Source organism: Terrapene carolina, unplaced genomic scaffold (genome assembly GCF_002925995.2).
Source record: "Terrapene carolina triunguis isolate 2854851 unplaced genomic scaffold, T_m_triunguis-2.0 Scaffold604, whole genome shotgun sequence".
Taxonomy (NCBI): domain Eukaryota; kingdom Metazoa; phylum Chordata; order Testudines; family Emydidae; genus Terrapene; species Terrapene triunguis.
The window spans coordinates 1,332,483-1,347,501 of NW_020664955.1; the positions used below are offsets into that span (position 1 = coordinate 1,332,483).

Consider the following 15,019-nt stretch of genomic DNA (forward strand, 5'->3'; position numbering starts at 1 on the left):
CCCGGGCCAATAGGGGCAGCGGGAAGCCGCAGCCAGCACATCCCTTGCCTGCGCCGCTTCCCGCCGCCCCCATTGGCCCGGGACGGCGAACCGCGGCGAGTGGGGGCCGCGATCGGCCGAACCTGCCGCATCAGCAGGTAAATAAACTGGCCCGGCCCGCTAGGGTACTTACCCTGGCGAGCCACGTGCCAAACGTTGCCGACCCCTGGGCTACTGCTATTCTGCAAAGAAGGATTGAAAGTACTCCTTTCATATCTCAATAGTACAAAATAGAGAACATATGGAAGACGATCGTTGCTAGCTGAAAAAAAATTAAGTGTTCGGCTACATAGTTGCTCAGTTTTTCATAAGCTTCATTTCAGCACTCTGAGTGGAGAGTGCACATGAATTTTAATAGGGATATTTTTCGTAAGTGAAACTTAGCAAGTCACACTAGTAAGTATTGTGACTTCATTTTATAGAAGATAAATAAACTATGGTTTGGAGCGGGTTTATATTTAGTTTCTATTTCTGACTTATATAAAGCTGTGGATTTAGTATGCATATGTTTTCCTGCTGTGACTTCTCTTCTGTGGGATGCGGTGATGGACTTTCCATTACTGGCCTTGCTTCCCACTGTGAACTTGTAAACATGAGCTTTCCCTTCCTTTTCATGATTATCAAAGGAAATGGTCTGTATAGATCAGGGGTCTCAAACTCAAATGATCATGAGGGCTAGATCATTGGCCCGAGGGCCACATCACTGACACACACCCCCCTTGCTGCCCCCGGCCCTGCCCCCGGCCCTGCCCCCACTCCACCCCTTCCCCGCCCCCATTCCAACCCCTTCCCCAAAGTCCCCACCCCAACTCCGCCCCCTCCCTGCCCCCAGAGAGTGCATGAGGGGTGTGGTGGGGGCTCAGGGCAGGGAGTTGAAGTGCAGCAGGGGGTTTGGGTGCAGGCAGAGGGCTCAGGGTGCAGAAGGGGTGTGGGATGCAGCAGGGGGCTCAGGACAGGGAGTTGGGGTGCAGGAGGGGTGTGGAATGTGGCAGGGGGCTCAGGGCAGGGAGTTGGGGTGCAGAAGGGGTGTGGGGTGCAGGCAGGGGGCTCAGGGCAGGGAGTTGGGGTGCAGAAGGGGTGTGGGGTGCAGCAGGGGGCTTAGGGCAGCGGGTTGGGGTGCAGGCAGGGGGCTCAGGGCAGGGAGTTGGGCTGTGGGGTGCAGCAGGGGGTTCAGGGCAGGGAGTTGGGGGGCGGGGTGCAGGAGGGCTTCGGGCTCCGGGGTGGCAGCGGTGCACGCCGGGGCTGGGGCAGGCTGGCGGCCCTGCTCTGCTCTGCTCCGGGAAGTAGCTGGAACCATGTCCCTGTGGCCCCTGGGGGAGGGGAACGCAGGGCTCCGCATGCTGCTTGCTGCTCCTCCAGGTACCTCCCCGAAGCTCCCATTGGCCGCGGTTCCCCGTTCCCGGCCAATGGGAGCTGCGGGGGGGGGAACGTGCCTGGAAGCCAGGGCAAGACACGGACAGAGCCCTCTGCTTCCCCCCCTTACCCCCCCCCCCGGCTGCAGGGACGTGATGCCAGCCGGCGCGGGGCTTGAGGGGGGCAATCCCGTGGGTGTAGTTTGCCCACCCCTGGCCTGGAGGTAGGCCGGGGGGGGCGGGCGCGGGCCGCTCGGCGGGCCGCAGGAAATAGCCCCGCGGGCTGCATGTTTGAGACCCCGGTATAGATCTTAGGTAGAATCGAGAGGCAGCGTGGTTTGAATAAAAGTTCTGTGAAATGGACAAATGATGTCCCAATTCTCCTGGCTTCTCTTCCATTCTCTCCACCCTTTCTCCATTATCTTACTATTAAGTGTAACTTCATCAATTTCACATCCTCTGCCTCTTCCTCTCTCTCCTTTTTGACAAACCAGAAGAAGCTAGATTTAGATAACACCCAAAGGGGGAAGAAAGCAGAAGTGGAATTCAGTTGTTCACAGCTAAATATCCATCTTTTGTTGGTGCTTGGAATCTAAAATTCTCAGCTACAACTCTGGAATATTGTGTGGGGATATATCTTAGGTGTAATAGAATAATGCTTTTCATCTATGTCAAAATCTCTTGTGATAACGTTCAGGATTGATTGATTTAAATCAAAGCAATTTAAATTATCAGGCAGGAAACCTTAATTGTAAATAATCAGTTTTAATCATGTTTTACATTTGTACCTTTTTTCCCCTAAAGAGAAGTTGATTCTCATTAGTTGGTAACCATTAAAATGTATTGATTTACAACTAAGTATAGTCTTTACGTACATTTGGTATTACTTTTTGCTAACCAGGAGGATACATTAAATCTGTACACATTTTTAAGCAATTATATAGCTTAACAGACATGTACCCAGACTCTTACGTTTTATTTGTTTTATTATGTTAGAAAATGGTGAATAATGCATTTTTTAATTTGTAGATTAACTTTTTATTCTTGATTCATGTAAAGCTCTATTTGGATGGAAACTGGAATTCATTTAAAATGCCCGAAACAGTTACATTTTGATTAGTTAAATTAAACTATCTTAAATGTGCTGATACATAAGAAAAATGTATCAAAACATGGTTTCCATTTAAAATTGATTTTATTAAAGGTAGTAGCTTATGTAGTTAGTGAATTGAATTGATTTTGTCTGGTCACCATATTCTTCAAGATTTTTGAACTAGTATATCTCATCCTTACGTTAGTATTTTATTCATAAATTGTAAGAGGGAAAACAAGCTTTCCTGCTTTTTCAATTCCCAATCTGTTTCTTAACTTTGAATGAACTAGTAATTGAACTGAACTAGTTGAATAAACTGAAATGAAGTTTCGTAAGGGATTTCTCATTGAGCTGTGAAATGTTCAGGGAAGCTTGCAGGACACTTCCTTGTAAATTACTAGTTTTTGCAAGGCCAAGCTCTTCAGCGTTTGTGTTTGCCGCATCTTAATTCCCAAGTAAATTAAAATGTTTTATACAAATGTTTTGAGGGTATGCATCAGACTGCTTTCTTAAAGTATGGTATACACACCTTTTCTGCAAAACCCCTTTCCTGTTCTCCCTCCCACTGATCCTGATGCAAAGAATTCATCTTGCTCTTTGCCACTTTTCCTTGGAAACCAAACATAGGTATGGAAAGGTGGCTTTTTAAAATGTGGCACAGGGACATTTCACTGGGGAAAATGAGTTATTTCAGTCTCAATCGCTAGTTACTTGTAAAGTATTTTTTACATTTGGTAACTTTATTTTTTTTAAATTGTAGCTCTGCCTTTGACAGAAAAACTGGGCTGCGAGTGGCTGTGAAGAAGCTGTCCAGACCATTTCAGTCCATCATCCATGCCAAAAGAACCTACAGAGAACTACGGCTACTTAAACATATGAAACATGAAAATGTAAGTTCTAGGAGATGCCCAGAGACATGCAATGTGTGGGAAATTGAATGTTCATAGCTGTGAAAGCTCGATCAAATTCAGACAACCCAGTGATAGGTAAAACTGAACCTCCAGCATGACTACATTAAAAGTCTTGTACTATAGGAATTTAGGTATCAATTAAAATGTTTTTTAGTACTTTGAGAAGGTGACAGAAGTGAGTCAGAAGAATGGGTATATATTTTTTTTTTTTAGCATAAAATTGGTTAAGGTTAGGGCTGTCAAGATTTAAAAAATTAATCGTGATTAATCGCGCTGTTAATAATAGAATACCATTTATTTAATTTTTTGGATGTTTTTACATTTTCAAATATATTGATTTCAATTACAACACAGAATACAAAGTGTAAAGTGCTCACTTTATATTTATTTTTTTATTACAAATATTTGCACTGTAAAAAACAAAAGAAATATTTTTCAATTCACCTAATACAAGTACTGTAGTGAAATCTCTTTATTATGAAAGTTGGACTTAGAAATGTAGAATTATGTACAAAAAATGACTGCATTCAAAAATAAAACAATGTAAAACTTTAGAGCCTACAAGTCCACTTAGTCCTACTTCTTTTTCAGCCAATCGCTCAGACAAACAAGTTTGATTACATTTGCAGAAGATAATGCTGCCCACTTCTTGTTTACAGTGTCACCTAAAGGTCAGAACAGGCATTCGCATGGCATTGTTGTAGCCGGCGTCGCAAGATATTTACGTGCTAGATGTGCTAAAGATTCAGATGTCCCTTCATGCTTCAACCACCATTCTAGAGGATATGCATCCATGCTGATGATACTGGGGTTCTGCTCAATAACGATCCAAAGCAGTGTGGACCGACATGTTCATTTTCATCCTCTGAGTCAGATGCCACCAGCAGAAGGTTGATTGTCTTTTTTGGTGGTTCAGGTTCTGTAATTTCCGCATTGGAGTATTGCTCTTTTAAGACGTCTGCAAGCATGCTCCACACCTCGTCCCTCTCAGATTTTGGAAGGCGCTTCAGATTCTTAAACCTTGGGTCTAGTGCTGTAGCTATCTTTAGAAATCTCACATTGGTACCTTCTTTGCATTTGTCAGATCTGCAGTGAAAGTGTTCTTTAAACAAATAACATGTGCTCGGTCATCATCCGATATTGCGATAACATAAAATGTATGGCAGAATGCAGGTAAAACAGAGCAGGAGACATACAGTTCTCCCCCAAGGAGTTCAATCACAAATTTAATTAACGCATTATTTTTTTAATAAGCGTCATCAGCATGGAAGCATGTTCTCTGGAATGGTGGCTGAAGCATTAAGGGGCATAAGAATGTTTAGCATATCTTGCACATAAATACCTCGCAATGACTGCTACAAAAGTGCCATGCGAACACCTGTTCTCACTCTCAGGTGACATTGTAAATAAGAAGCAGGCAGCATTATCTCCCGTAAATGTAAACAAACTTGTTTGTCTTGGCGATTAGCTGAACAAGAAGTAGGACTGCGTGGACTTGCAGGCTCTAAAGTTTTACAATGTTTTGTTTTTGAGTGCAGTTATTTAACAAAAAAATCCAACATTTGTAAATTGCACTTTCACGATAGCGATTGCACTACAGTACTCGTATGAGGTGAATTTAAAAATACTTTTTTATCATTTTTATAGTGCAAATATTTGTAATCAAAATAATAATATAAAGTGAGCACTGTACACTCTGTATTCTGTGTTATTGAAATAAATATATTTGAAAATGTAGAAAACATCCAAAAATATGTAATAAATTTTCAGTTGGTATTTTGTTGCTTAACAGTGTGATTAAAACTGTGATTAATTACTATTACCTTTTTTAATCGCGATTAATTTTTTTGAGTTAATCATGTGAGTTTGCTGTGATTAATCAACACCCCTAGTTAAGGTCTGCTAGAAGTTCTTTTTTTTTGCTGATTTGCAGGATGTTTTGTAGGTGTTGGGAAGGAGGACTGAGGGAAAAGGCAATGGGGTGTAAATGCTTTTGAAAGTGACTGAACCTCCTTAGACTAACCTGATTGAAAACATAAGATGGGAGAAGTACCTGATTATTAAACACATGACTGTTGCATACTTGTTTTGTAGTTGATTTTGGGTGTTAAGTATATTTTACTGGGCTTATAGAAGATCCTTAATAGTAATAAATTGGTCTAGTTTCCTGTAACTCCATGAAAGTTTAACTGTTAAAAGGGTATTTTGAGAGAACTAACCTTCAGTGATGAAGCAAGGCTTGCAATGTAACTATTTCATAGTAAAGCCTCAATTTGATTCACAGTATGTTAAGGTAATATACACAGGTATTAAGATGAGCCTAATTGATTTAGTGCTCTGTCTGTTCCTCTTTGACATTTGTGCTTTTAACACGTTTTACGATATTCTGGGAGGTTTGGTTTCTTCCCTCCACTCTGAGGTCAGTCTTTGCATGTAAGGAAAGATAATGTCACTTGACTTTCCTCCTGCTGTGCCTATTCTAATCAGGGCTTCAGTAGTGCTGCTGAACCCCTCCTCCCCCGGTTCCAATCACTCATCTTGGCATTAGTTGCCACTGCCCTTGCAAAGATGGATGTGGGGAAAGTGTCTTGAGACACGATGACTTATCTTCCACGATGCTGGGACTCTCCAAGCATTAGGAGGAGGTTGTTGTCTCTTTTTTGTATTCCCGCTGGGTGGGTTTTATTGTGAATTCTCTGCCTCTTCAGCAGTTGCATTCTTCACTGACATAGATTGTCCTTGGCCTGACTTTATTATTTGTATTACAGCAGGCCTCAATCAAGGATCACGGCCTCATTGTGCTAGGCGCTGTGGGAACCATACGCTAACATTTTGTTCTTGTTCCAGGGAGCTCACATTCTAGGTTAGGGGAGGAAAGCCTAACCTTTGGACTGTAGCATGGGGGAAACTTTGTCCCCCCTTTTCTTACCTCGTACCTGGGCCACAAGAATGAGAGGTGGAATACAAACATTATCTTTCATACCCACTGCACTTCGTTCCCTTGCTCACATCTTTGAATCCCTTCACTGGTTTTCCATTGCCTCTGTATCAAGTTCAGGCTTCTCATCCTCACGTTTAAGGCTCTGCACAACTCCGCCCCATCTAATTTCTTCTGTAATCTCTTCCTACTCTGAATTCTTCCTCACTTCCTGGCCATATCTTCTGTCTTATTGCTTCCTCTATCTTTCTCCCACTTTCATCCCTGTGCCTCTTGTCACGCTGTCCCTTCTGCGGAGAATTTCTGTCTGTGCCAGACATCTACCCTTCTTTCGGATCCCTTCTTAGAACACAGTATGAATCATCCTAATAGTGCTGCGTGTATCGATTATAAAAAGAAAAATATTTGCACCAATATGTGATAAATTGATCTGTCCTGGTCATTGGTGTTCTGCTTTTTTTGTTTTGTTATGCTATGTATGTAGAATTGTGATTGTAAGTGCCTTTTGACAGAGACATGGTCTTAGGCCAGGTCTACATTACACACTTACTTCGGTATAACTACGTCACTCAGTGGTGTGAAAAAATCCACACCCCTGAGCGAGATAGTTATACCAACCTTAACTCCCCCTGTAGACCGTGCTGTGTCGGCAGGAGAACTTCTCCTGCCGACATAGCTACTGCCTCTTGCAGAGGTGGAGTTACTAAGCGGTAACATTTTACTATGCTCAATGCATTGAGTTATTAAGCAGTAAAATGTACATTATTTTTGGAGTTATTAAACTGATGGGAGAGCTCTCTGCTGTCACTTTAGAGAGTCTTAATCAGAAGCACTACAGAGACACAGCCATGCCAATGCATTTTTCAAAGGATATTAGGGTTGTAAGAAACCTCTGATATTACCTGATCCACCCTCCCAGAGGACCAACTTTCAGGCTTCTTGCACAACACAAGAAATTGGAGAGGGTAGAAATACTGCTATTTAGTTTCTTTAAAAAGCCTGAAAGTTGGTCCTCTCTGAGGGTGGATCAGGTAATATCAGAGATTTCTTGCAACCCTAATATCCTTTGAAAAATGCTCTCCAGTTTCTGTAATATAACTTCTGTGCACAGGATGCAGCAAGTGTTAGCAAGCAAGATAAGATTTTTCTGGGAAGGTTCAATGTAAACAATAATCCCAATCTGTGTTGAACCTCAAACGCTGCTTGTTTTAATACTTTCACTTGTGCAGTATCATGTATATCTTTGGGGATTATTTTCTTTTCTCATCAACTTATGCCATGAACTCCTCCAAAAAGTAAGAGAATGAATACAATTCTGAGTTGTTCAGAATACATCCTTGGCATCCTGCGAGTGTGTGTGTGTGGGTGGAACTTCTATATTGCCCTAGGACAAGGTCTGGTTTTGGGTGAATAATTCTCATTCACTGCAGCGTAAAGGCACCAGCACATCAGTGCCATATGCTATTTTGAGGCAGCAAAATCACATGGCTGAACGTTCTCAAGCTCTTTGTACAGCTGTCAAAATGTTAAGAGGGAGACTTCTAACTTACATTTTATATGAGCTTTAGGTTGACATTAAGAAAATTCCTGAAATTTTGGCAGTGAGCTGATCCTAACCTGCTTCCAGTGTCTTTATCTAGTGAGGAAATAACATCCAAAAACAACTTAATTCATGGATTCTCTTGGGCATTTTGACTGGAATTTCTCATGTTATTTTTCATTCCAGTGTGTGTAATTGGCTACCAACAATGTCAGTCAGCTGCCAGTATCGCCAATGGCTCTGACACTTCAGCAGTCCTTCTTGACAGTGTTAGTGTTGCTAACTTAAGTGGAACTTTTAAAACACCTGCATATTATGAAGAATATTCCCCAACAACACCCGCTTCATGCCATGGTGAAGGTAGAGCTCTAGTGTTGATGGCATTACCCTAATAGACACACCTACCAAGTTTCTCTTGAACCTTTTTGGGCTGCTTTTTTCTTCCCAAAATTGCTGTGGGCTGCTGTGGAAACCTTCCTTCAGGATAAACATTTTATTTAACTAGTTCTGGGCAGCAGTCGCACACTGGGCTGAGTTAGTAGGAGTAAGCAGTGGAAATTAGAGTAGAGATTTTATGGCTAATAATGTTTATCATCATGTACTGTTGCTTTTGCTCTTCCCAATTCTCTTGTTTCACTGCAGTCTTCATCTACTTTCTGAGTCTTTCTCATTCTAACCCCTGTGCCTGGAATAATCTCCCTGTTCTAATCTGGCAGGCACCTTCTTTCTCCTATAAATCTCTTAAAATACATTTCTTCAAGCAAATCCTCCTTCCTTATCAGTAATCACCATATCATTCTTCCTCTGAACTATTGTCCTGTCTTGTCTCAAGATTTTAAACTCTTTTGAGTAGGAAATAAATGCCTTATGTTGGTAAAGCACGTCAAATGTCTAATGCTATATAGATTTACTTGAATTCTCAGAAAATCCATTATGTACTCAGTAGTGCTATAATTTTGAGAATATGTTGCATGCCTCATACATAAAAGTGGTTGAAGTGTAAAACTGAACTCAGCTTTAACTGCTGAACCTGAAGTGGCATATCCATAATATTATGTGTTCTAAAATGGAATTAGAAATCAATATTTTGGTAATTTTGTGTCTCATAGATTAATCTGTGAAATATTTTACAAAGTGAAATGAATTTGGGCACCATGATAGTACTTATATGCTCTGATTGGATTTTGGTTGTCTTTGAGGTTGTTTGTGAAGGGTTACATAATTGGAAGCAGGATTGTAGGATAATAATTGTATTTCTAAACAGCCAGTATGTGAGGGCAGAGTCATTGACTTATACCCCTTATAGGAAAAGCTGCTTCCACTGAGCATCTCCTGCTATGAAATACCTCTGCTGCTACAAATAACAGGGTATATAATTGGGCATTAGAGCATCTTGGACTGTGCTTTGTTCTTTGACCAGTCTCTGTACAGACAGTCCACTGTCAGGCTGGGGCTCTGAATGTAGTGGTGATTAAATTTTCTCAGAATTGCGTTAATGATACACTGCATAAGGAGCGTATTTAAGTGTTGCAGATAATGGGTGGGTGCAACTTCTCTGATGAAAGATAAGGGTAGACTGTAACTTGTCACATTAAAATGTGCAGATTCAAAGTGATATGGTCAAAAGGAAAGTTGGAATGGAAAAGGCAAGTTCTGTCATCTTGTGCTAAACTGGGGGCTGATGCAGTGATTTGACAGACTAATTCATGCCTAAGGTGGAAATACCCACTGAAGAAACCTTACAAGTGTGTGATGACTTTTGTAGTTCTTGCACTGTTCAGGGGATGAATTGGCTGTTCTCTTCCTGAGAATTAAATAACACAGTTAATGTGAACAGAGGATGGGAACAAGTCTGTCTAATATATTTATTGCAGAGTGGAAGTTGAGTAATCTTTGGGATTCAGCATAGCGCAGAGCTGAGGAAATTCAGATTGTGACTTGTTCCATTTATTCTCTAAATATGTCCTTTCCAAAAGCATAATCTTGGCTCCTCAAAACTTGTGCCCTTGAAACCATCTACTTAAAGTTGACTTGGCCAAATTCTGCCTTTGTAAGTGGAAGAACTAAATTCCACCTTTAGTCACACATTTACAATTAAACTTCATTGGAGTTGCAGGGGTGTGAATGTAGACAGAACTCAGCAAATCTCTGTGGGAGAAGAGAGAAACACCTAGTGGAACACCTTCCCTTTATCAGATATGCTTTTAAAAAATCTGCTTGTTGAGAGGGGAAATATAAACAAACTGGCAAAAATTAGAGCAACCTTAAAAACCCATCAAATTAATTTACCTTCTAGTGCAGCGGTTCTCAAACTGTGGGTCGGGACCTCAAAGTGGGTCGCGACCCCCTTTGAAAGGGGTCCCCAGGGCTGACTTAAACTTGCTGGGGCCTGGGGCCGAAGCCGAAGCCAAAGGGCTTCAGGACTCAGGTTGCAGGCCCCCTGCCTGGGGCTGAAGCCCTTGAGCTTCAGCTTTGGACCCCCTCCCCGGAGCGGTGGGGCTTGGGCTTTGGCCCCCTACCCGGGGTAGTGGGGCTTGGTCGGGCTCAGGCTTCGGTCCCCCTCTTGGGGTCACGAAGTAATTTTTGTTTTCAGAAGGGGGTCATGGCGCAATGAAGTTTGAGAACCCCTGCTCTTGTGTATCTGAGAGCTGTTAGTCTTATGACCCTGTAAATAGATATTTTTTCCAGGAAGTAATGCAAGTGTACTTCTTCGCTCTGCATTTAGGGGAATGAGGATTTTTGATTCAAAGGTGAGGATGGAGGTTGCATAGGTAGGAAAGGTACAAGTGAGGGTATGAATCTGAGCTGTTCTTGCAAACTGGCTCCACTGTGAACGTACTAGAAAGTAAGTTCTTTTCAAGCCAAGTTAGACCTCGCAAAAGGAAATTAAAACAAATAGTAAAAAGTTCTTTAGCTATATAAATGAAAAGAAAACAAGGAAAGAGGAAGTGGGGCTACTTTGCAATGAAGATGGGGTCGAGATAAAAGATAATTTAGGTATGTCTCAAAACCTAAATGAATACTTTGCCTCAGTTTTCAACAGGGTGGATAAAAATCAATGATTTTAAAAAAATCAGATTTTTTTGTTAAAATGCTTTTTGAGGGAAAAAACCTATCTAAAGATAGTTTTAATTAAGATATCTCATCATGGAATAGGGATTATAAATTCTAGTATGAGACAATATATTCATGTAATGTTTAAGAAAAGTTTTGTAAATGAGTTCCAATAATTCATGGATTAGGGACCCAATCTTATGGGGTTCCAGGGGCTTCTGTATAGATTATTTAGATTAATCTTTCTATCTACCCAATGGGATTCAATGCTCAGTCTAGAAGATACCATCAGAAATGCTTAGTTTTGCAGTTCTCAAACTGTGGATTTGTGTCTCCACAGATAACATGCTTGTTAACAGCAAAAATGTTTTTAAATAAATAATATATAGAGGCGAGAAATAACAGACCTCAACCCTATTGTCCCTCTGCAAATTTGTGTACCTTACCTCTCTCTAAAAGTGCAAAGTTTCAGAAAGTTCAATGAATAGAAGATTGTTGGGGGCGGAATATATCTGGACAAGAAGAAGTCTGGAGATAAATGTGAGAAGGGAGGGACAGGCGGTAGAAACAAAAGTGAAACCTGTTTGAGCAGCAAGTCTTGAGGTCTTTCTGAGTGTAGCCTTAATTGATTTGAGATCTACCATACCATTCTCTCACTAGATGGGAAAACCTATAATGGCAACAGGTCCTAAAAGCGACCCAGCTTGGGAATAAGAACCATTCAAGAAATATATGTTTGCTGATGATGTTTTAAAGAAAGTCACACCAGTGAACTGGTGGAAATCACTTAAGCACTTGGATTCGGAGACTGTTGAAGTGATAATCTCACTTTTAACAGCAGTAGCTTCTTCTGCCAGGGTAGAAAGAATATTTTCTTCCTTTGGACTAATTCATTCCAAATTGAGAAATCGTTTGGGACCTGAAAAAGCAGGAAAGCTTGTTTTTCTTTTCCAGATTATGAACAAAGAGGAAAATGAAGGTGAAGACGACTGAGTTAGCTGCAGAAGCCAGTATTTTAAGTTTCTCACATTGACCTGGCTGACACAGTCGATTTAATTTTTGTTGTTGTTTAACTATTTCATTTAACTATTTTAGTTAAACAATTTTAACAAAACAAACCTGATTTTAAAAAACTTGACTGTTTAACTACATTCAAAAATTCTTATGCTTGTTTTGTTAAAATATTATATGTTTGCTGTTGAAGAAAAAAATCCAAAATACATAACGTTGTTTTAGTTAAATAAAACAATTTAAATGTGTGTCTTGTGATGTTCTCCTCCTAATACAGCATGGCAACAAAATCCTCCAAATATTAATGATTAACCTGTTGAATTGGAGATAGTTCACCTCCGAATGACTTCATAAATATCTTCTTCAATTACCTTTGGTAAATGAAATAACCAAACAGTCATTCATTTTTCTGATATAGTGGTAAAACTAATCTGAAAAGTTTTCAAAATAAATCACTTAAAAAATGTATCGTGTGTACCTTCTAAAAATGAAACCTATATCTATCTCTGAGTTGTGAAGAATATGTATTACGGTTATAACAACCAGCAAGAATGCACTTTTATGTAGAAATCCATAATTAAATAGAGTCTTCCTGACTAGTGATTTAAATCATTATTTAAATCAAATTGATTTAAATCAAATCCACCCTGGTTTTCAATAAGGATGATGATGTAGAACATGGAGACAAAGGCAGGAAGGCAAATGGGACTGGGTGTATGATAATTAGAAATTACCACATCTAAGGTGGAAGCAAAACTCAGAGCTTAATATATTCAAGTCAGGGGAACCTGAGAATCTCCATCCCAAAATACAGAAAGAATAGGTACAATTACAAGTATTTTTAATAAATCTATCAAATTGGGTTTGGTACTATATGACTGGAGAATAGCAAATGCACAGTACTTCTATTTAAGAAAGTGGGTGGGAGGGAGTGAACTAAGTAACTACAGATCTGTTAGTCTGACCTCAATAATATGAAAGACTTTTTTGAACAAATTTTGAAGAAAAGAATATAGTGCCAGACTAAATTGACATCTTTCTTTGATGAGAACTGATTCTCTAAACAAGGGAAATGCGGTAAATCTAATCCAGAGGTGGGCAAACTATGGCCTGGGGGCCACATCCGGCCCATCAGACATTTTAATCTGGCCCTTGAGCTCCCGCCGGGGAGCGAGGTCCGGGGCTTGTCCCGCTCTGGCACTCCAGCCAGGGAGTGGGGTTGGGGGCCTGCCCCGCTCTGCGTGTGCCATGGCTCTGTGCGGCTCCTGGAAGCAGCTGCATGTCTTTCCTCCAGCTCCTACACGTAGTGGCAGCCAGGGGGCTCCGCATGCTGCCCCTGCCCCAAGTGCTGCCCCCGCAGCTCCCATTGGCTGGGAAACGAGGCCAATGGGAGCTGCAGGGATGGGGCAGCACGCAGAGCCACCTGGCCGCGCCTCCACATAGGAGCCGGACGGGGGACATGCTACTGCTTCCAGGAGCTGCTTGAGGTAAGCACCGCCTGAAGCCTGGACCCCGACCCCCTCCCGCGCCCCAACCCCCTGCCTCAGCCCTGATCCCCCTCCCACCCTTCGAACCCCTCGGGCCCAGCCGGGGACCCTCCTGCACCCCCAAACCCTCATACCCAGTCCCACCCGAGAGCCCGCACCCTCAGCCCCACCCCTGCACACCACCCCCCTTCCCCAGCCTGGAGCCCCCTTCTCACACCCTGAATTCCTAGTTTCTGGCCCCACCCCAGAGCCCGCACCCACAGCCGGAGCGCTCACCCCCTTCCAAACCCCAAACTCCAATTTCTTGAGCATTCATGGCCCGCCATACAATTTCCATACTCAGATGTGGCCCTCAGGTTAAAAAGTTTGCCCACCCCGATCTAATCTATCCGGACTCCAGTAAAGCGTTTGATACAGTGCCACATGGGAAATTAGCATCCATCAGCAAGGGCTGCCTGATTCCCTCATGGGATTACACAATGTCCTTCCCAAGCAATTGAATGGCTAAGACATTTAGATTTACACACTTGACTTGAACATCTATGTAAATGCAATCACAATAAACAAAAGTCATCTAGTTAAACTGGAGAATATGGGAATTAGTACAAGGATTGTAAGGTGAGTAAGGAACTGGCTCAAAGGGAGACAACAACAGGTTGTGCTGAAAGGGGAGCTGTTGGACGGGAGGGAGGTTATTAATTGAGTTCCTCAGGGACTGGTCTTGTTTAATATTTTTATTACTGATCTTGGCTCAGAAAGTAGGAGTGCGCTAATGAAATTTGCTGATGACCTAAAGTTAGGAGGCATTGTCAACACAGAGGAGGACTGGAATACGACAAGAACTGGATGACCTTGAGGGTATGGAGTAATAAAAATGGGAAGAAAGTGAATAGTACAAAGGGCAAATTCATGCTCTTACAGACGAAGAAGAAGATTTCCATTATAAGCTGGGGGCACGTTGTTGGAAATGCCAGAGCAGGCTAAAGACCTGAGTCACAGAATGAATGAGCCACCAGTGTAGTGCAGCCCTGAAAAAGCAAATGAGATTCTGGGCTGCATTGGGAGAGGTATATCCAATAAAGGTAGGGAAGTATTAATACCATTGTAGAAAGCACTGGTAAGACCACCTCTATAATACTGGGTACAATTCTGGTCCTCATAGTACCAAACCTAATTTGATAGATTTATTAAAAATACTGGAATAGGTGCAGAGAAGGGCTACTGGGACGATCGGGGGAATAGAGAAGAGACTAAAACAGCTTGGTTGTTTAGACTCCTGGGGTGTGCGCAAGAGGATCCTTGGGGGTGCGCGGCAGGAGGAGCGGTTTTTTTGTTTTGTTTTGTTTTTTGCTTTGTCAGGCGGGAGTCCGAGCATTTCGTTTTTGTTTTTGCTTCGGTGCGGCGGGGGTGCGTGCTCAAAATTTTTTTTACTGATAGGGGTGCGCGATCAAAAAAGTTTGGAGACCCCTGGTTTAGACTAGCAAAGTGAAGGGTCCCAGGGGATCTGCTTGCACTCAATAAATACGCCAGGGAGGGAAAAGAGCTATTTAAGCAAAAGGACAATGTTGCCACAAAAACAAATGGGTATAAACTG

General features: G+C 42.0%; 1 protein-coding gene across 2 annotated transcripts in view; it reads left to right on the plus strand.

Moving 5' to 3' along the window:
* Window positions 1-15,019, plus strand: part of MAPK14 (mitogen-activated protein kinase 14) — a 51,557-nt gene that overhangs the window by 8,201 nt on the left and 28,337 nt on the right. For both annotated transcript variants that reach the window (XM_024210529.3, XM_024210530.3), the window contains exon 2: window positions 3,245-3,374. In XM_024210529.3, the coding sequence (XP_024066297.1) occupies window positions 3,245-3,374 (130 nt within the window). The remainder of the gene's footprint in view (window positions 1-3,244; window positions 3,375-15,019) is intronic.